Here is a 21,989-nt window from a genome sequence, read left to right as displayed (position 1 = left end):
TGTGTGTGTGTGTGTGTGTGTGTGTGTGTGTGTGTGTGTGTTTCAAAAGCATTAGAAATAAAATTACAGGGATCCAAAAACCATGGTAGGATCAGCCTAGCACTGCATGGTCTCTAAGCACTGTCAGAAACAAAACCTAACTAAGCACTGAAATGTGAGTAGCACCAAAACAAAGTAATAACATTAAAAAAAGGAAGAGAAATAAGATGAGTACAAGAGTAGGGAATGAAGCCCAGAGGTAGAAAACTTGTCTCGCATGTGTAAGGGCCTGGTAGCAAAAGAATGTAGTTTGGCAAAAGAATAAGTCAATAGAATATAGTTTGGAGGCCTATCAATAGATCTAGAAATAAAGTCAGGGGTGCTCGCTTCGGCAGCACATATACTAAAATTCTAACGATACAGAGAAGATTAGCATGGCCCCTGTGCAAGGATGACACGCAAATTCGTGAAGAGTTCCATATTAAAAAGAAGTCAGGATTATTTTGATTAATAGTTGTTTTAATATGAAGCAAATTATATTGACATAGAAATCATACCAATCATTTAAACATGCCAATTTTGTTTCATTATATTTATGCATTAAATTCACAAAATTAATTCTTTATCAGTAATAAATGTTCTTTAAATAAAAACTTTTTTTTTTTTTTTTTGGTTTTTGGGCCACACACCCGGCGGTGCTCAGGGCTTACTCCTGGCTGTCTGCTCAGAAATAGCTCCTGGCAGGCACGGGGGACCATATGGGACACCGGGATTCGAACCAACCACCTTTGGTCCTGGATCGGCTGCTTGCAAGGCAAACGCCGCTGTGCTATCTCTCCGGGCCCTAAAGAAAAACTTTTTAATGCTTAACTTTAGAGCTAGCTTTTTAACTGTTTCAGGAAATAAAGAGACATATTTATAAGGGAACTTATAAGTATAGCTACCTGTGATAACAGAAAAATCATGAAAAGATCAGAAAATTTACTCTTTTCAAATATTGTTACTTTGGAAAAGCCATAAGTAGCATTCACTAGAGCATCATGATTTATTTTTTTAATTGAGAAGGAATGAACAAATGTTGCAATACAAATAAATCTAAGTGTTGCTTCAGAACAAACTGTACTTTTATGGTGCCGCTGTTAAACTAATTTGGTCAGAAAGCCAGCAGCCTTCAACTAAATAAATTACTTCTTCAAAGAGAGATTTTTTTCTTACTGCATCATTTTTTGTTTGTTTGTTTGGTTTTGGACCACACCTGGCAGTGTTCAGGGCTTATTCCTGGCTCTGAGCTCAAAGATCACCCCTGGTAGTGTTTGGAGGGCTGATTGCAATGCAAATGCCTTATGTTATGCTATTCCTTTGGTTCCAAGATGCATAATTTTTAATCTTTAAGAATCACAATATCTTAAATACAGCAAAAATGCCCATGAATAGCAACAAAAGCTGGTTACTATTCAGTAGCAAACTTTGATTTACCTTCAAACTATTTTGTAAAAACAGTTAATCTGCTACTCTTGTTTGAAATGTTTGGGTTTGGGAAGTCTTATGAGGAAGACTTTTTTGAAGAAGCACTCATGAAAATTTAATTTTATTAAATTTGTACAGTGACAACAATTAGAAAATTATTAAAATTTAATTTACAATACTATTGATAGGGCTTCCTGAATACTTTACAAGACCACAACCTCTACAAATGTACCCCTCCTTAAGCCATGAGCAGCTTCTTCTTCTCCTTTTCCATCACCACTGCTCACCTTGGTAAGTTCACTTCTGCTGCTTTTGGTATTTCCTAACATTTTTTTTTCTATTCCATATATGTGATCATTCTGTTTCATCTGTCCCTTTCCTAACTTTACTCATCATGATACATTACAGGTCCATCCATGCAGCAGCTAATTGCACTGGGTTGCAATAAAAGTCTTTTGCTTATAGCCTGTGTATATAATGTATATATACATATAGAATTAAAGTGTAATCTGAATCCTATAGCAAATTAAATAAATACTTCTTGATTATATAGTTATACCAAATCTATAAAACATAGTTTTCCTTTCTTTAGGAGTCAAATCACTTACTATGGCATAAGAACATCTCTGAGAGTAGAGATTATTTTACCTGCATTCAACTAAACTTTTTATAACAGAACCCAGTACTTTCTTAAATTTGAATACCCTTTGACTAATTAAGATTTAGTTGTTGGGGCCGGAGAGATAGCATTGAGGTAAGGCCTTGCGTGCAGAAGGTCAGTGGTTCGAATCCCGGTATCCCATATGGTCCCCTGAGCCTGCCAGGAGTGATTTCTGAGCATAGAGCCAGGAGAAACCCCTGAGCGCTGCCGGGTGTGACCCCCCCACCCAAAAAATGTAGTTGTCAACAATGAATGTCCTGCACATAGTCTAATCTTCAGGACCAGTGGCATTCTACCACCCATCAGAGCTTTTTAAATATTCTCAAAGTCTCTGCCTTCTACCCTCACCAGTTACTACAGCTAAACAGTGGAGAACCAGAGTGAGAGGAAAAGATTCAAGTTAAGCAAGGGTCAGTGATGTTAGTCTTACCCTCCCTGACTATCGTGACTATTACTTTTATGTTGCCTTTCATTTCTGGCTGGTTTTGTGAGAATTTCCTGTATATGTATGTGTCTGTTTCCTCTACAGTTGTGAGCTACTCAAGAATCAGGTCTCTATAGCCTTATCTTTGTGTCTCTGCAGGAAAACACAATGCCTGAAACATAATACCCCCTGCATAAATATTTGTTTATTGTATATGAATGAAGAGCTAGATATATGTAACTACAGATATTTGAGGAAGTTTAATTTTGTGAGCACATTACTCATCTGATTCATATTTTTCAGGTGTTTACTTCCTATTTTCTTCAGCATTTGGTAGTATTTCTCCTAGGGGGAGGAGGTGTTTGTGTGCCAAGGAGAATTGTGGCAAGATGCCATCAAGTCAGGTTTACTATTCTGGGCTCGTGAAGTGACTTGTTTTGCTTTGCTGCTTACGGAAAAGGGCTCATTCTTCATTCTGTCAACCTTTACTCAAGATGGTTGGAACAGAGTGGGCCTTCTTCCAGGATAACGGCCATTTTGCTATCTCTTACAGGGAACTGGCTAAGGAGTGGTGTTGCAAGAAAGGAAATGGAAACTTAACAAAGTATACTAAGGTCCTGAGGGGCTTCAGTCACTCTCTCTTCCTGGTGATTTAAAGATGAAAGTGGCGATAGTTCTGGGGCAATGGACTGGGAAGACTAGATTAGATGAGCTGCATTTTCACCCAGGGAGCCTGAAGGCCTTTTCCATTTAAAAGGCATTGCCCTATTTCCCTCTAGGACCAAAAGTTTCATTGCAACAATACTGAATTTTGCTAGACATCACGCCCCATCAGGGGAAAGGACCTAACACTGCAAAGGTGGCTGATGGACACACAAGACCTGAGAATCTGCTTCTTCTGCTTTTGGATTGTTTGATGTGGCTTTGAAATCTGGGGTGCACGCTGAAGTTGACCCCCCTAAAGGCAAAATGAAATCCTGCAAATCAGGAAGGCAAGGCCTGACGGGCCACAACTCCCAAAGTCATAGCGTTGCAAGTTCTGGTTTCCCCTTTGATGTTTTCTTTTGGGGGGGAGCTGGTGCGGCCCAAATTCAAGTCGTCGTTGGGATCCCGATGAGGGGAATGAATGAATGAACGGGGTGGAGGGAGGTGGACTGTCAATCAATCAGTCAAAAAAGGGTTCAGAAAGGCGTCTGCAAATTCTTTTATTTTTTTCCCCTCTCACGGCCCAACATCCAGATGTGATCGGTTAAAAGGGGGGGGGGAGAAAAAGAAGAAGCCCGCCTCGACGCCCCCAAGAGAGACGCCAGCAAACGCTCCTTTCTTCCTGCCATCGGGCCTCTGCCCACCTCACCTGGCGCCTCCGAGAGAAGCCTCCACGCAGGCCCGGCCAGGCCGCTTCCGGTTGAGCGCGAGGTAAACAGCGCCCGGCCCGCCCTCCGCCTCCCAGAGCCTCTGGCTTGACGCGGGGTCGCCTAGTCTCCCTACCGTGGCTTTGCGGAAGTGTTTCGCCGCCACTTTCGCAGCCGGCCCAGCCGCGCGCGTGCGCGCTCGCTCGCCCCCTCCCTCGCCCGTTCCCTCGCCCGAAAGCGAGACAGCGAGAAAACACCCGGGAAAAAGACTCTGAAGGGGCGGCGCGCGCACGCGCGTCACTACGCTCCACAGCGGCGGCGGGCGGGGCCAACAAGGCGCGGCGCCGGAAGTCCCGCCCCCTTTAAAAGCCAGGCTCCACCCCTCGGCGTGAGGGGGCGTGGCCTGACTCCCGCCAGCCCCTCCACGTCAATCAACCTCCTCCGCCTCCTGCTCGCACTCTCTGCACCTTGTTATTAATCTGCAGCCCGATCGCTGCGAGCTCTCGCGGACGCGGCTTCCCCGGCCCCGGCCGTCGCCCTCGGGGGTGTGTGGACGTGTCGCGCGCGCGGCGGCGTCTCGTCTGGTTTTCTTCTTCTCGTCGCGGGGTAGCAGCCTTGGCAGCGGCGGCAGCGGGCGCAGCAGCAGCAGCCACCCCCGCAGCGCCCGCAGGCCAAGGCCGAGGCCGGGCTCCGAGTCCCCGCCGCGGCTTGGGATCGGCGGCGGCCGCGGCCGTCGGGCGTCGCTGGCGCGCCCCGGGTGCCCGTCCCCGCAGCCCGGCGCGCGAGGGGCGGCCCTGCTCTCCCCGCCCCGGCGCTCCGCTCGCCCTCTGCAGCTCCCTCCGGCCGCCTCTGTCTCTGCCGCGCCTCCGGCCGCCCGGCCCGGCCCGCCCGCCCCGCGTCCCCTCCGGCCGGCGCCGCACCCCCCGGCTGCCTGCATGTCGGTGCTGCCCGCAGCCCCGCCGCCACCGCACCCGCCGCCGCCGCCGCCCCCGCCGCCGCCGCAGCACCCGCAGCGCCCGCACCCGCCGCCCCGCCGCCGCAGCCGCCGCCGCCGCCGCCGCCCGCACACTCCCGGGGCGCTGGATGCAGGTGAGCGGACGGGGCCCGGCGCCCGTGCAGGGACGGGATTTGGGGGTTCGCTGGGGAGGGAGGTCCCGGGGGGCGCGCGCGTGCGCGTGTGCGCGTGTCTGATGCGCGCGTGCGTGCGGGGCGCCCCAGCCGCGGGGAAATGGCTGCTGTCGCTCCTGGTGGGCCCGAGGAGGAGAATGAGGTAGGGGGCGAGTGCGTGTGCGGGATCCCGCGCTTCCAGGCTCCTCCTGCGCGCCCCTCTTCCCCGGCTCGGGACCCCGCTGCTCCCCCAGGCCGGGCCTGGCCCCTCCTCATGTCAGGGGCGCCCCGGCCTCTCCCCGGAGGTCTCCCCGCCGTGGGCCGGGCCGGGCCGGGCCTGCAGCGCGGCCTAACCGCCTCGCTCTGCGCCCGTCTGCCCGCCCGCCCTTCCTCCCTCCGTTCTCCCCTTCCCGGGGGCGCCCGGGCCGGGGCCCCTCGCGATCGCCTCCACCACCGCCTGTCTGTCTGTCTGTCTGTCTCCCCCGCGGGGACGCCCAGACGGACTCTGATTCGGGGCGCTCGGGCCGGGACTTGAGGGGGGAAAGGAGGGTCCGAGCAGCCCCCCGACATGGAAGCCTAGGGGCCCGCCTGATGGATGGATGGATGGATGGATGGATGGATGGATGGATGCATGCTCCGCTCCCTCCCTCCTCGCCTTCTTTTCTTTCTTCCCGGCCCCGCTGGGTTAGGCCGAATCTCCAAGGGCGGTTTTTGATTTGTCCAGGCTCGCTCCATTGCTTTCTTTCAAACCAAAAAGGAAATGGTCTCTCTCGCCGAAGGTCCAGGAGGGGATGAAATGGAAGCTGGCAAGGCTGCGGCGGCCTCCGAGGTGGTGGATTTGCACTGGGCTTGGGTCCTTCCTTGCCTTCGACCGGGGAGAGGCGTGGAACTCGCTCCCTTGCTTGCTGGCTGGCTGGCTCCCTGGCTCGCTCGGTCGTCGTCGAGCGGGGCCCCGGAGGAGAGGAAGTTGCGGGGAGCTGTCATCCTCCAACTCGGCCGCTGGGCGCCTTTGCTGGCGGAGTGGCTGGCTCTGGCTCTTGCTGGGCGCCTTGTTGAGTTTAGGAAGTTGAACCGAGGAAGCCCTGAGCCGTTGGACACGTCGGAGCCGACTGCCTGCCTCTGGTGCTCTTTGATTTTTCATGTGGATGCAGCACACGCGCGTGTGCACGCTCTGTCTCTTATACACACACACACACACACACACACACACACACACATTCATATCTCTCTCTCTTCTCTCTCTCTCTCTTCTCCTCTCTCTCTCTTTCTCTCTCTCTCCCCCCCTCTCCCTCTCCCTCCCTTCTCTCTCCCCTTCTCTCTCCTTCTCTCTCTCCCTCCCCCTCCTCTCTCCTCTCTCTCCCCCTTCTCTCTCTCTCTCTCTCTCTCTCTCTCTCCTCTCCTCTCTCTCTCTCCCTCTCTCTCCTCTCTCTCTCTCCTCCTCTCTCTCCTCTCTCTCCCCCTTCTCTCTCTCTCTCTCCTCTCCCCCTTCTCTCTCTCTCTCTCTCTCTCTCTCCTCTCTCTCCCCCCTCATCTCTCTCCTCTCTCTCTCTCTCTCTCTCTCTCTCTCTCTCTCTCTCTCTCTCTCCCCCTCTTTCCCCTCTCGTTTTCTGTTTCCCTTCTCCAAAACCCTCATCTAGCCAGTCCTCTATTGCCTCTATTGTCTACTCTGGATCTTGAGACCCTACAAGGCAGTTTGTAAAGACCCATATGCTCCCCATTAGGTTATATTGGTTACAAAACTAACATAAGCGAGTGTTTAATGGTCCTCGGGTAATTATTTATTGACTACCTTAACTCTGCCTTCTTTTGCTTCTTATTAAGCTCGTTTGGCGGTATCTGGAGAAGTCATGCTACAAATTGCATCCTTACTGTTAAGCCAGGCTTGATAACGTAGCAAGATACTGTTCTTTTCTATGTGTTTCACAAATCATTCTGGATGTGTACTGGGAAGTGGGGAGAATAGGAAGAAAGGAACATGGTTTCTATGGCTGCTGTTTTTACTGGGGAAAAACAACTGATATAGTTTCAAAAGATCTCATTCTGCAGACCTCAGAACTTTAGTGCCATTTTTCTTTTTGACCTTAGGCAAGGTAGATAGAGATACCTACTATCTATTCTAAGCCTTTCAGTTCTACAACAGGGATAATAGTTATCGTAGCTTGTTTTGAGGTTATGAGAAAACAAAGATTTGGTACATAGTACATCTTAATTAGATATTCCTCCTCCTGCAGGCCTGATTTTTTTTGACACTGAAAAATGTTCAAAAATTATTAAGAGCAGTATTATGTATATATACTAAGTTAAAAATCAACACATTAGTGCTCCTCAGCTAGGCAACCCTTAACCTAAGCAGAACATTTCAGTTGTTTGATAAGCTTATGATTTATGAACAGATTTAAAAGATTTTTTTTTTTTATGAATTTGAGATGTTTTTCTTTTAGGAATAAAAAGGTCATTAAAATAGTACTGGCAGCCAGAGCGATAGCACAGTGGTAGCTCGCTTGCCTTGCATGTAGCCATCCTGGACAGACCTGGGTTAGATTCCCGTATCCCTTATGGTCCTCGGAGCCAGTCTGCTTGCCTGGAGCGATTTCTAAACACAGAGCCAGGAGTAAACCCCTGAGTGCTACGGGGTCTGGTCCCAAAATAAAAACAAACAAACAAAAAATGTGTTGGTTGGATGTTAGAGGCTAATGTCTTAATTTTTTAAGAATATTTTCATAGGCTGTTTCTCAGTTTTTATTACTCTTTTTTATGAGCTCTTATTCTATAGCCCTGGGGGGAAATAAATAAGCTATATATAGCCCATGCATGTTCTAATAAAGTATTATAGAAGGATCAAGGGGAGCTAGGGTTTACTTAATATAGATCCACACATCGTGAAGTGCTACGCAAACTGCCGTATAACTCGTTTGGCTTATGCTGATCAGATTCTGGTAAACAAAACTTCTTGAACTATTTTCTGGATGACAGCAAATATCTTATCAACTTTCAATAATTATTTCTTTTTATTTTCCTATATGGGGGTAGTGATGTGCTTATTGCCTAGTGTGCTGTTGCTTTAACTAAACATACTACTGTATAAAAAAAAGTGAATAATACAGTGTTTAAAGGTAAAGGCAACAGAGAGGTTAAAGTTTATTTTTTTATGAGTATGGGCAGGGTGTAGAGAATGTGGGAGGAGTGTAGTTGATTTAAGTTGTAATTATATTTGCTTGCTAATGTCAGATTTCCAGATAGACCTTATTTTTTATTATTTGTCCTCATTAATAAGCAGTGTTAAAAACAAAAGCCTAGGGCTGGAGAGATTGTATTAGCAGGTAAGGCCTTGCCTTGCATGCAAAGACCTGGGTTTGATACATGCTGCACCATATATCGTCCCCAGAGCACTGTCAGGATGATACCTAATGGCTATGGACCCAAAACCAAAACCTAGTAAACCATTAACATTTAAAACACATTTGTGAAGGGACAGTTTAATTACAATACTAAATGTTTTGATTTTGTTGAAGTGTGTATATTATGGTTTATGTGCCGTAACAATTTATCTGCAAGATGGTTTAAATTTAAGGAGTAATTTTTATTTTATTTTATTTTTTGGTTTTTGGGTCACACCTGGCAGATCTCAGGGGTGACTCCTGGTTCTATACTCAGAAATCAACCCTGGCAAGCTCTGGGGACCATATGGGATGCCAGGAATCGAACCACCTTCTAGGTTAACTAAATACAAGGCAAACGCCCTACTACTGGGCTATCTTCTGGCCCATAATTCTTATTATAAAAATCAAGAAAAAGGCTTTAAGAAATATTTAAAAGATAAAATGCAGTTAACTTGGTGTTTTTACTAGTTATTTAACTAGGAATTCTTATTAGCTAGGTATTTTCTCTTAGCTAGGTATTTTCATTAGACATGATAAATTACAGTATTTTTAAGATTTTATAATTTTGATTTGCAAAAATTGAGGAAAACATTTTTTCTTTAATAGTCATGAAAGGAAAAGAAGTTGAACCAGTATGTTAAAATATTTGGGCATAATGGAGAAACTGCTTTAGCAACTATCACCTTTAAATAAGGAATAAATTTTGATACCAACAACGGTGTTAAAACTATTGCCTGGGGATGTAACTAGTGGTCTGCACACCCCCCCTTTTGGGCAAACGCTCCCACCCATCTTGTGCCACCATGCTTCAGCTCCAGGAAATTGAAATTCATAATACTTTATGAATGTATTACTTTGGGAAAACGGTTTGTTGTTGAGTTGTTGTTGTTGTTTTTTTGGGGGTGAGATCACACCTGATGCGCTCAGGCATTAGCTCCTGACTCTGCGCTCAGAAATCACTCCTGGCTGGTTCGGTGGACTATATGGGATGCCAGCACTCGATACCACCCTCCATCCTGGGTTCGGGCATCTTGCAAGGCAAACACCCTACTGCTGTGCTCTCTCTCCAGCCTCTACTTTGGGAAATGCTAATTAGGGATATAACTCCCCAAAATTTCAGTGTCTTAATACATTTTTTTTTTTTAATGATTTGGGCTACAACCCCTGTGATTGCTCAGGAGAGTTACTCTTAGTTCTACGCTCAGAAATCACTCCTGGCTTGGGGGACCATATGGGACGCCTGGAGTAATCGAACCGTGGTCTGTCCTGGTCAGCCATGTGCAAGGCAAACCCCCTACTGCTGCGCCATTGCTCCTGCCCAATACATTTTTTTCTTTACATTTACTTGCCTAACAGTCTTAATGCAGGTGCTACTGGGTTAACAAACTGGTGGTTATGATTTTTGGTAGTACTAGACATCAGACTTGGACTGATACGTAAAGCAAGTGCTCTGCTATTGAGCTACATATAACCCCTAGGTTGTAGTTTTTGTTCAGGTAGTAGTTAAGGGACCTGGACTCCATATATTCTTTGGTTCTATTCCTTATGACTTCAGAGGCCTGCATATTTCCCATAGGCCACTTTTTTTATGTTAATAATGTATTTAAGCACCATTATTACAAACATGTTTGTAGTTGGGTTTCAGTTATAAAAAAAGAACACCTCACCCCACCCCACCCCTGTCACCAATGCAACCTTCCCCACCACCAAGTGCCCCCATCTCTTTACCTCCCCATCCCTTCCTGTATTTGAGACAGGTATTCTATTTCTCTCACTCACTTCCAATGTCATGATAGTTGTCAGTGTAGTTATTTCTCTAACAGCACTCACCCACTTCTTGGTGTAAGGTTCATATCGTGGGGCCGATTCTTCTAGCACTCATCTCTATTGTTTCTGGGTGTTATTATAGTACTGTCTTTTATTTTTCTTAAATCCCATAGATGAGTGAAACAATTTAGTATTTATCTCTCTTCTTCTGACTTATTTCACTCAGCATAATAGTTTCCGTGTCCATCCATGTATAGGAAAATTTCATGGCTTTCATTTTTCCTCATGGCTGCCATAGTGTTCCATTGTATATATGTACCACATAGGTTACTTCTTAGCCCTTAGATTTAAAATAATAAACATTTCCCCATCTTTCTTTCTTTTTTTTTTTTTTTTTGGTTTTTGGGCCACACCCGTTTGACACTCAGGGGTTACTCCTGGCTATGCGCTCAGAAATCGCCCCTGGCTTGGGGGGGACCATAAGGGACGCCGGGGGGATCGAACCGAGGTCCGTCCTACGCTAGGCGCTTGCCAGGGCAGAAACCTTACCTCTAGCGCCACTTTCCCCCCGGCCCCCATTTCCCCATCTTTCATTGTGTGAGAAATGTTCACCAGATTTTTTTTTATTTGAATCTTAGGAGATAGAAAATTGTCACTGACTACTTGGAGATATTTTCATGACAGTATCATAGATGGTAGCAGATATTTAGGAAATTACATTTTGAAGGTGAATCTAATGCTTTCATTTTTTTAAATGCTTCATTTAAAAATATTTTGGAGTAATAAATAGGGATGGATGGAAAAGAAGAGATGGATGGAAAAGAACTTCTATGAGTGGTTTGAATGACAAGTTAATTTCAGCAGTTTAGATATTAAAAAACTTACACAGAACATTACAGTTGGATTTTATAACTATTAGTGGATCTCTGCCATACAGTAACATTGCCATTTTGGTCTGTTAGGTCTATTTAATCTATTAGGTTTGAATTCTCTTTGTAATTTGAAATCAGTTTACTTGTGATTCTGGGTATAGTTTTTTTTAGTAAAAACACTTTTGGGGCGTCTGAGCCTGTAGTACAGCAGCTAGGGCTCTTGCCTTGCACACAGCCAACCTGAGTTTGAACCCTGACATCCTTTAGAGCAGTGGTACTCAAACTATGGCCCGTGGGCCACATATTGTATTTTATCTGTTTTGTTTCTTCATTGCAAAATAAGATATATGCAGTGTGCATAAGAATTCATTCATAAGTTTTGTCCTTACTATAGTCAGACCCTCCAATGGTCTGAGGGACAGTGAACTGGCCCCCTGTTTAAAAAGTTTGAGGACCCCTGCTTTAGAGACTTGAGCTTGCCAGGAGTGATTCCTGAGCACAGAGCCTAGTGTAATCACTGTTTTTTGGGGCCACAGTCACCAGTGCTCAAGGATTATTTATGACTCTGTGCTCACTTCTGGCAGTCTCAGGGGAAACATAAGTTAGGGATTGAACCCATGTCTGCTTCTGAGTTCAGTTTAAGGCAAGTACCTAACCCACTTTATCTATTTCTCCAGCTCCTCAATACACATTCTGTTTCTTTTTTCTTTTAGGCCACTAATGGTATTAGGGCTTATTCCTGCTCTGCCCTCAGGTTTCACATCCTATTCAGCTTGGGGGATGCTGGTGAATCAAATCCAGGTCAGCCATATGCAAGGCAAAACTCCTACCTGCTATACTATCTCTCCGGTCTCTAGAAACATATTTTTGAATCTTTTTCTTTTGTGGTAGAACATTACTTTAAACTTGTTAAAAATATATAGGGTGAGCCTTACTGTTGTTTGCTGTCATAGTTTTTATAATTCTAAAAATCATTGTTATAATGTGAGCCTTATCCCAGAAAGAACAGTAAAGTCATCAAGTAAGCAAGGGTTAATTATTAACTAGTACTCGGGTCTCAAGTAAATACTACAAACATTTGTGAATAGATAGTTCAAGGTGCTTTAGAGTGCTTTCTTTGTTCAGGTTCCCTTCTCTGGAACTACATGGTCAATAGCACTGCCTAGAGTGGTTACTGAGCACAGAGCTGGAAATGCCCCAGAGATAGGTTTGGTGAAAACACTCCACCCCTTACACAAAATGCTAGTTTTTTTTTTTAAAAATGGATGGACACATGTGGAAGGGGAAAGAGAGAGAATATAAGAAAGGGAGAAAGTAGTATGTTAAAGGGAGAGCTCAGGTTTCTACAAAGACGGAGAGAGCCCTGGCACACAAGCCAGTATGAAAGCAGGAATGTACACATCTTAAGGGTGACACGTTAATGCAAGAACCATGTGTATGGCCCAAGGAGCTCATGTGCCAGAAAATGCTAGTGTTTTTGTTTGTTTGTTTGTTTTGCTTTTGTTTTTTTAATGCTAGTTTTTTTGTTTTGTTTTGGGCCTATACCCAGTGGCGCTCAGGGATGTGCTCTGTACTCAGAAGAGCTCTTGACAGGCTTGGTGGACCATATGCTATGCAGGGGAGCAAACCTGAGTCAGCCACATGCAAGGCAAACACCTTCCTGCTGTTTATTTTTGCTCTGGCCCCAATGTTAGTGTTTTTTGATAAATTTTTTAACACTGTACTTCTAATACATGAAATTATATTTCTGTTTTTTTGTTTTGTTTTGTTTTGTCTTTGGAGCCACACCTGGTGACGCTCAGGGACGTGGGGGGTGGTGGGGGTGGTGGTGGTGGGGAATCGATCCATGGTCTGTCCTATGTCAGCTGTGTGCAAGGCGAACACCCTACAGCTGTGCCACTGTTTTGGCTCCGAAATTATATTTCTGATGACTTCAAGTTCATTAAAATTTTTTAAAATACATTTGCCTTGCATGCAGAAGGACAGTGGTTCAAGTCCTGGCATCCCATATGGTCCCCCGAGCCTGCCAGGAGCGATTCTGAGTGTAGAGCCAGGAGTAACCTCTGAGCACTGCTGGGTCTGACCCCAAAACCAAAAAAAAAAAAAATTTTTTTTTAAAATACAGATTCTTTATTTTATTACATTTTTTGTTTGTTTGTTTTTGAACTACACTAGACTGTGTTCAGGACTTAACTCATAGCTCTGTGCTCAGGAATCACTTGTCAGTGCAGGGTTCAGGAAACCATGATACCAGGGGTCAAACCTGGTTTGGCTGTGTATAAGGCAGAGTCCTACCTCTGTACTAACCTGCTGCTCTATTGCTCTGGCCCCTGGATGACTTTAATTTGAGTGGAATCAGAAATTAATCTTTTCTTGTCTAGGATTATTGTAATGTGGAAATCTCAGTTCTACGTCGCATTTTCTACTTATTGTGAAGATCTGTCTAGAAATATGGGGAGTTTAACTTTATATAAACACACCTATGTTTATTCACCAAAATGAATATTTTTAAGTAGTCTGTGCTTAACTTTTTGTTCTAATAGTTCTAATGTTTTGCATTTTGAAAATTAGAGGGTTTGAGGTCTCATTCTATACCCATTATTATACTTAATTCTAAAGATAAGCATGAAAGGAGTAGAAATAACATCGTGAGGCTTATAGCTTATGAATAAGGAAGGTAAAATGCAATTTATTTTGAAACAATAAATGAGTAAGTCCAAGCCACTATAGTAAATTGTTTTATAGATTTTCTGAAGGGGGGCTAGCAAAGTGGGATTGTAGGTGGGTCAGAGACTACTCTTAAGCGGTATTTTGTGTTTGACCACAGCTGTTTAGAAATATGTAATAGAGAAGTAGCCCACTTGAAAGATTTAGTAGTAATTATTATATCACAGTTGTATAGTCATCAAAATTTTAGGACACTTTAATGACCTGAAATATAAATTCTATATTGCTTAAGAATTATGTCTCATTCTCCTTTACTCTTGGTTCTATGTAGGCAGTCACTGATCTCCTTACTATACATTTTTCTTTTGTTTTCTTTTGTTTGTTTGTTTGCTTTGTTTTTGGGTCACACCCAGCAGCACTCAGGATTACTCCTGGCTCTACACTCAGAAATCTCTCCTGGCAGGCTTGGGGGACCATATGGGATGCTGGGATTTGAACCACCATCCTTCTGCATGCAGACAAATGCCCTACCTCCATGCTATCTTTCCGGCCCCTGTTTTTTTTTTTGGGTGGGGGGCACACCTGGCAGCACTCGGGGTTAATCCTGAATCCTGACTCTGCGCTCAGAAATCGCTCCTGGCAGGCTCTGGGGACCATATGAGATGCTGGGAATAGAACCCAGGTCCATTCTGGGTCGGCAGCATGCAAGGTAAATACTCTATCGTTGTGCTATCTCTACGACCCTATACTGCATATTTTTCTATTTTGGAAATCCATACAAATGGAACTTGGTATAATAAGGGGTCTCTTTAACCATAGATTTCTTTCACTTAGTTTCAAGGTTTATGTTTTGTTTTGTAATAACAATACTTATATTCTTTTCATAGGGCTGAAAATATACCATTATAATCCTATGTTTTATTTCTGTCTGCTGAGGACATTTGGGTTGTTTATCTGTATAATATATAATTCTACTATGAACATTTAAGTTCGTTGTGTGTGTGTGTGTGTGTGTGTGTGTGTGTGTGTGTGTGAGTATTTTTTAGTTCTCAGGTATCCATCTAGGAATAAAATTGCTGGATTATATGGTGGCTCTGTTTATACTCTAAAGAGTTTCCAGATCGTTTTCCAAAGCATCTTAACTGTATCACATCCTTACCAGAAGTGTATAAGATTCCTTCTCTATTTCCGTACCAATATAATTATGAACTATCATTTTGATCATAGATCTTCTAGTGAGTGTTAACATAGTATATCACTTTGATTTTGCTGTGCATTTATTTCCTTGATGGATAATCACGTTGAAATCATTTTATTGAGGCATATATCTTTTATTGAGAGATGTGTGTTCAGATATTTTGCCAATTACAAAATTATCTTTTGTTGGGATCTGGAAGATGGTTCAGGGGCTTAAAATACTTGTCTAGCAAGTACTGGCTGTGAAACCTAACTTCATCTCAGAGTTCATCCTGATAGCTGTACTAACACTGTTGGATCCCCAATGAGTGAAACATTACTTAATTTTTTATAATAGAGCCCCTTGTACATTGTAAATACAAGTCCCTTATCACATGATTTGTAGATACTCTTTTTACCCATTGTCTTTTAGTTTATCTTGAGTTCTTTGGAGAAAAGTTTTGAATTTTGATATCTATTTTTTTTCCTGATTGCTTTTGGTATCATATCAGAGACCAAATTTAAGGTCTCAAGAAACTCTTTGTTCAGAGAGCTCTGATGCTTAGGTTTTTGGATCCATTTTAAGTTGATTTCTTCTATATATGGCCTGATGTAGGGAATCTAAAGTTCTTTGTATGTGGCTATTCAGTTGTCCTGGTAGTATGATTGATTGAAAAGATTATTCTTTTACATTTAACTGTTTCATTAAATATCACCAGTAAGGGAAGCCAGAGATAGTTCTGTGGGTGGGGCACTTGCCTTACAAATGTGGTTGACCCTAGCTGATCCCCAGCATCTCATGTAGTCTCCTGAGCCCACTAAAAGTGTTACTTGACCATAAAGCCAGGTGTAAGTTCTGAGCAATGCGTGGTGTGCTGCACCTCTCTCCAAACAACTGTAAATGAGGGCTTATTTTTAGACTTAGAATTTTATTTCATTAAACTATTTGTGAGTTCTCTTGTATTATTTTGTACTTGTGAGATTTCTTGTACTATGGGATGAATTTTAAGATCAGCTTGTCAATTTCTTCAAAGAATCCTGATTTAATTTTGATTGAAATTCTGTCAAGCTTGAAGACATCATTGGGCGAGTGTTGCTATATTAACAATATTGTCTTATTCAGGAATGGGATACTTCCATTTATTTAGATCTTTTTTCAATAGTGGGTTGACTCTGAGTATGAGTTTTACACTTCTTGTGTTTCGGTATTCAGTATTGAGGTGTTAGTAAATGTTACTTAAAACATTTGTGTTATTACTTACTCATGTTAGACAAATTGATTAAAATTTGATTAGCTTTAAAAAAAACTATTTAGGCATTTATTTTAGACCTCTAAATTAAACTGGTTTTTATTTGTCTGTTAGTTTTGCCTTTGGGCCACACTCAATTGTGCTCAGGCTTATTCCTGGCTTTGTACTCAGGGATCATTTCTGGTGAGACACAGGAGATCATATAGGGTACTGGGGATTAAATCTCGGTCAGCTGTTTGCAAGACAAGCACCCTACCCACTATACTACGTAGCCCCTCAATAATAAGAATATTGGCATATTGTACTGAGATAAGTTTAAAGATCAAAAATGTATTTGTGGCATATTAATTTATGCCTGTTAGTGCATTTATGGAACAAGCTTGAGCAGTGATTACTATATTTTAAGTAGTCAAGTTCTAATGGTAATATTATATAAAAATGGAACTTGTTAGTGACAGAAATACAGGTATTTTTGTTGTTGTTATTTTTGTCTTTGCACTACAGGCAAAGTACTTGGGCACCAATTTTGGTGGTCTTGAAAAGGACCAGATAGGGTGCTGGAAATCAAACCCAGATTAGCCACATGCACGGCAAAGCTCCTTATCCCCTGTACTTTATTTCTGGCCTGAAAGAATATCTCTCTTCGGGGGCACACCCAGCTATGCTCAGTGCTTATTCCTTAATGATCCTTAAGGGATCATTTTTGTCAGATTGCTGGGCACCAAATGAGGTGTTGGGAATAGAACTTAGGTTGACAGTATATAAGGCAAGTACATTATCTGCTGTTCTATCTTTCTGGTTCCTCTATTCTTTTTTTATGATAGGTTGTTTAGATTGTGAGAGAAATTACTGTTTTAAAGATTAGGAGAAAATAGTGATGTAACTCTTTTTTTCATTGACAGAGGTTTATGTATCCCAGAATAATCTTTGCTTGTATTGTCACTTATCCAGTCTATTCTGTATTTTCTTGGCAGTAGCACTGGTAATTTTCTTTGCAGGTGGTACCTTCATATTGGTTTATGGAAGTAATGTATGCTTTTTGTAAAATGCCTAGAATGGGGCCGGAGAGATAGCATGGAGGTAGGGCATTTGCCTTGCATGCAGAAGGATGGTGGTTCGAATTCCAGCATCCTGTATAATCCCCTGAGCCTGCCAGGACCGATTTCTGAGTATGGAGCCAGGAGTAACCCTGAGTGCTGCCGGGTGTGACCCAAACCCCAAAACAACAACAACAAAAAAACCCAAAGAAATAAAATGCCTAAAATATCAGAGAGTATAGTGTTCTGGTTATCTTGGTTATATATGTATATGGTGCTATGATTTGCTTTTTTGACAGCATACACTTAATCACATGAACATACATCAGTAGAATAATACTGAAGGAATAATTTGATGAGAACTATTAGAACTTTGTGTGTTGGATGAAATAATTTATTGAAGTGTGATACTATGCTCATTGAAACAATATAGAACTGTAAACCAATAGAAAATTAGTTAAAATAATTAAAAAATGTAATGAGGTGAAGGATTGACAAGATAGTATATAGGATAGGGAACTTGCCTTACATCTGGCAGACCCAAGTTCCAATTTTGGCACCTAACACTAAAAGCACTGCTCAGGAATGACACCTGAGTACTGCCCGGTATGCCCCAGAACCAAACCAAAGCAAAATGAAAGTTAAAAACTTTCATCTAAGGGGCCGGGCGGTGGCGCTAAAGGTAAGGTGCCTTGCCTTGCCTGAGCTAGCCTTGGACGGACCGCGGTTCGATCCCCCGGTGTCCCATATGGTCCCCCAAGCCAGGAGCAACTTCTGAGCACATAGCAAGGAGTAACCCCTGAGCGTTACTGGGTATGGCCCAAAAACCAAAAAAAAAAAAAAAAAAAAAAAACAACTTTCATCTAACATATTTTGACCATTTTTCATTAATAAAAGATCCCTCACATTTCACATTTATATTGCATTAAAAGCAGAATAGTAAGTTTTGCTTTAAAGTGTTTCAATATTTTCACTATGTTGTAAATATTCAATCCTATAATATTTCATCAGTCTTAAAAAAACCTTTTACTTATTAGCAGTTCCAGCTTGCCCATTTCTTTACTTGCTGCACACCACCAATCTACTTTCTGTTTCTGATGATTTTTCTATAATTGTTTTTAATATAAAACAACTACATTATAATGACCTTTTGTTTGTTTGGTTTTTTTCGGGCCACACCTGTTTGATGCTCAGGGGTTACTCCTGGCTAAAGGCTCAGAAATTGCCCCTGGCTTGGGGGGACCATATGGGACGCCGGGGAATCAAACCGTGGTCCTTCCTTGGTTAGAGCTTGCAAGGCAGACACCTTACCTCTAGTGCCACCTCGCCGGCCCCCATCATAATGATCTTTTATGTCTGACTTCTTTCACTTGGTGTTATATTTTCAGTATTTACTACATTGTTTTTTGTGCTCAAATAATATGCTTTTGTGTGGTTATACCTTAGTTAATTCATAAGCTAATGAACATTTGCATTGATTTTTTTTGCCCACTTTAAATCTATTGTAATCCTTCATGTATGCTTTTGTATAGGCATATCTTTTCACTTCTTGGGTATTTACCTAGGAGTATACTGAATTTCATAGTAATTTTTTCGAGATTTTTGTCAAAGTTGACAAACTTGAATAGCAGTTGTATCATTATATGTGTGTATGAATCATGTTTTTTGATGACTTGATGACTTGGTGATTGGCAATGAAATGCTTTCTAAATGTTTGTCATTTATCACTAGTGAGGTGAATAACACACACAAACTGTTGCACACAGCTTTTGAGCCACCTAATGGTGCTTGGGTATTATTCCCATTTCTGTGCTTTGTGATCACTCTGAACTAGGCTCTTGTGGGGCTAAATTTATGATTCATATTTAAAATTTTGTTAGACCTTTTAGGTTGCTCTTTAGAAATGTAATATAAAATATTCTATCCAGTTGTGTAATTACAATCGATTGCTCTAAGCTCTTGTTTAAATTATTAATCTTGCCATTTCTGATATCAAAAAGTCATACATTTAAAATTGTAAAACTTAATAGTGGGGTTATATTTTTTCATTTTTGGCTATTATATTCTTTTCTTATTGCTTTATCACAATGTTCACAACAAATATTTTGATTGATAAGTGCTGTTTATATTTTACAAATATTTTATTTTCCATTATAGTAGAGATTTTTTGCTCCAGTTTTGTCTTTTGACTCTTACTTAGCTTTGCTTTACATAGTCTAAACTTTTTACATTGCCTAATCCATCATTATTATTTTTAAATAGCGGCAGGGATCAAATTATGCCTTGTATATATAAATAATGCTCTCTACCACTTCTGCTCTGTCTTTAAGATTATTTTTGGAATTTTTTCCAAAATATGTCTAAAAGATGTCTAAATGTGTGACTTGAATTTTGTAGTTGGACATAGCTAGTGTTTGGACTGTAGTCCATTGCATTTTCTAGCTGTGAAATGTTTGGATGTTTCAGTTTCTCTGTAGTGCAGCTTTCTCATAAGTAAAATGGTTAAGAAAACATAGTTTTATCAGGTTAGTAAAATTAAATATGATAATGTATGCAATTTGTCTAGCATCTTACATGAACACAGTCTGGAAATTCTTTGCATATTTTATTTTCTCATAACCTGTCTTTAGCATTAAAATGTGATTCAGTAAATAAAGGAAGTTTCAAGAATAGAGAGTGGTCCTTTTATTTTCAGTCAGAAAAGCAATACAGGATGAGCACTGACTAAAAATAAAATAGGATTGAACATTAAAATAGTTATTAATTCAAAGCCATTATAATATATTAATTAGAATGATGAAAGTGGCATATTTTAATAGAATGAGAATTAAAGCCACACAGCATAAATGAATACATGCATTTGTTTGGTTACAATATCTTTGAGAAATATTCCCTTTTCTTTTTAAAAATACTTGTAATGGGTTAAGGATGGCGATCCTAATACATGTATGGCAAATATTTTATGTGTTGTATGTATTGTAAACAAATTTAGGTTATATTTTACTATTCAGCTAATTGCAGTATTTGTAGGACATTCCACAACTAATTGTCAACCTGGTTAAAAACTACTGCCTTTTTTGAATTATAGTGTTAGTACCATTTTAATGAAATTTATACACTATTTTTTCATTAATTGACAGTGATTTATAAAATTGCTATACTCTTTGTGAAAAGGCAACTTAGTGTATTTTAGAAAAATAATAGGCATTACATAGGTTTGTAGTAATCATTCTTAATATTTCTTCATCGTTTTTAAACTATAGGTTTCAGGGCAGTTCTATTAAAACAAATAGACTTAGAATTCAGTGGTCCTCAAACTATGGCCCACGGGCCACATACTGTATTTGTATCTGTTTTGTTTCTTTGCAAAATAAGATATATGCAGTGTGCATAAAAGAATTCGTTCATAAGTTTTGTTTTTACTATAGTCAGACCCTCCAATGGTCTGAGGGACAGTGAACTGGCCCCCTGTTTAAAAAGTTTGAGGACCCCTGATAAATGTTTTAAAGAATTAATATTTTTGTCATTTTGTGAAACAAGTGCAAAGTTTTAAAAAAATTATTAATAAAATGGCTAGCTCTAATGGTAGTAATCAATAGATTATGTGTAGCTGGGTTTATTTTAATTTTTATTTTGGTTTTGGGGTCACACCTTGTGGTGCACAGAGATCAATCCTGGCATGCTTGGAGATCATGTGCTGGGTATCTTAACCTGTGGGCCACATGCAAGTTAAATGCTTTTATCTGTTTTTATACTCTGGCCCAGCAACTGGGTATCAAATTCTATTCCTTGACTCCTGAGATAGACAGATGCTTGTTATTCCTCTTATGTTATAAGTATACTGACCCCATTTTGTCAGAAGGAAATTCTATATTGGGTAGCTCAAGAGGAAGGTAATGAGTTTAAGTAACAAAACAGGAAATTTGTTCCTCTGTGACCTTTGATGACTGTGAAGTTGGCATTTTGAGTGCAAGATTGAAATTTAGAAGTGCTGTATATTTAGTTTGCTTTGTTAATTTTATAGAGTAGCTACCTATTAGGGCTGGCGTGGAGGACTGAAGGGCTGGAGAAGTTGGGGTTTATAAGAATTCCAAATCAAAGGTTCTGCTACCTTTGTGGGAAATGAACAATAATCTTTCTTCTGCCTACGAAGTCTGAGTATCTGTATTTACAACGGTTGGTTTTTACTTTCACTTAGGACCAAAGTATCATTTTCTGTAACCATCTTGGCTCAAAGCCCTTTGTAAATTCTTGAATCTTTATCCTTTTTAAGCAACTATTTTAGGAACTGTTTTAAAGCTGATACCCTTTCTCTTCAAACCTTTCCCGCTCTATGCAAAGTACCACCTTGGCAGTCGTTTGTGTGAGTAGAATGTGTACTCTAGTTAGGCATTTATTCATGCCAACAATGTTAAGGATTAGCTCTCTTGTCTCTGTTTTGGATCAAAGTGAAGTCAGCATTGGGCCTGTATGTAAATTCTTAGCACCCTTTTTTTGATGGATTATTTTTATTATCTCATTTTATCTTGTACAGCTACTAAATTTTTATTTTTACTCCAGTACTTTTTTTTTTTTTTTTTTTTGGTTTTTGGTTTTTGAGCCACACCCGGCGGTGCTCAGGAGTTACTCCTGGCTGCCTGCTCAGAAATAGCTCCTGGCAGGCACGGGGGACCATATGGGACACCGGGATTTGAACCAACCACCTTAGGTCCTGGATCAGCTGCTTGCAAGGCAAACGCTGCTGTGCTATCTCTCTGGGCCCTACTCCAGTACTTTTAATACAGATTTACAGATATGACATCTCCAAACTGTAAACTTAGGTTCTTATGTAAGTTAAAGTAGTTTAACCC

General features: G+C 41.5%; 1 protein-coding gene and 1 non-coding gene across 2 annotated transcripts in view; both read left to right on the top strand.

The window, feature by feature from the left end:
- Positions 1–358: 358 nt before the first annotated feature.
- LOC126033025 (U6 spliceosomal RNA) lies at positions 359–465 on the top strand. Its single transcript, XR_007504182.1, has one exon. It is a non-coding gene; the product is annotated as a U6 spliceosomal RNA (small nuclear RNA).
- Positions 466–5,105: 4,640 nt separating this feature from the next.
- CNOT6L (CCR4-NOT transcription complex subunit 6 like) overlaps positions 5,106–21,989 on the top strand; it is a 98,580-nt gene continuing 81,696 nt past the window's right edge. Inside the window, exon 1 of the mRNA XM_049790256.1 lies at positions 5,106–5,153. Within this exon, the coding sequence (XP_049646213.1) occupies positions 5,149–5,153 (5 nt within the window). The 5' untranslated portion in view covers positions 5,106–5,148. The remainder of the gene's footprint in view (positions 5,154–21,989) is intronic.

Source organism: Suncus etruscus, chromosome 16 (genome assembly GCF_024139225.1).
Source record: "Suncus etruscus isolate mSunEtr1 chromosome 16, mSunEtr1.pri.cur, whole genome shotgun sequence".
Taxonomy (NCBI): domain Eukaryota; kingdom Metazoa; phylum Chordata; class Mammalia; order Eulipotyphla; family Soricidae; genus Suncus; species Suncus etruscus.
The sequence above is the reverse complement of the archived record's forward strand: the minus strand, read 5'-3'. Positions and strand labels throughout refer to the sequence as shown.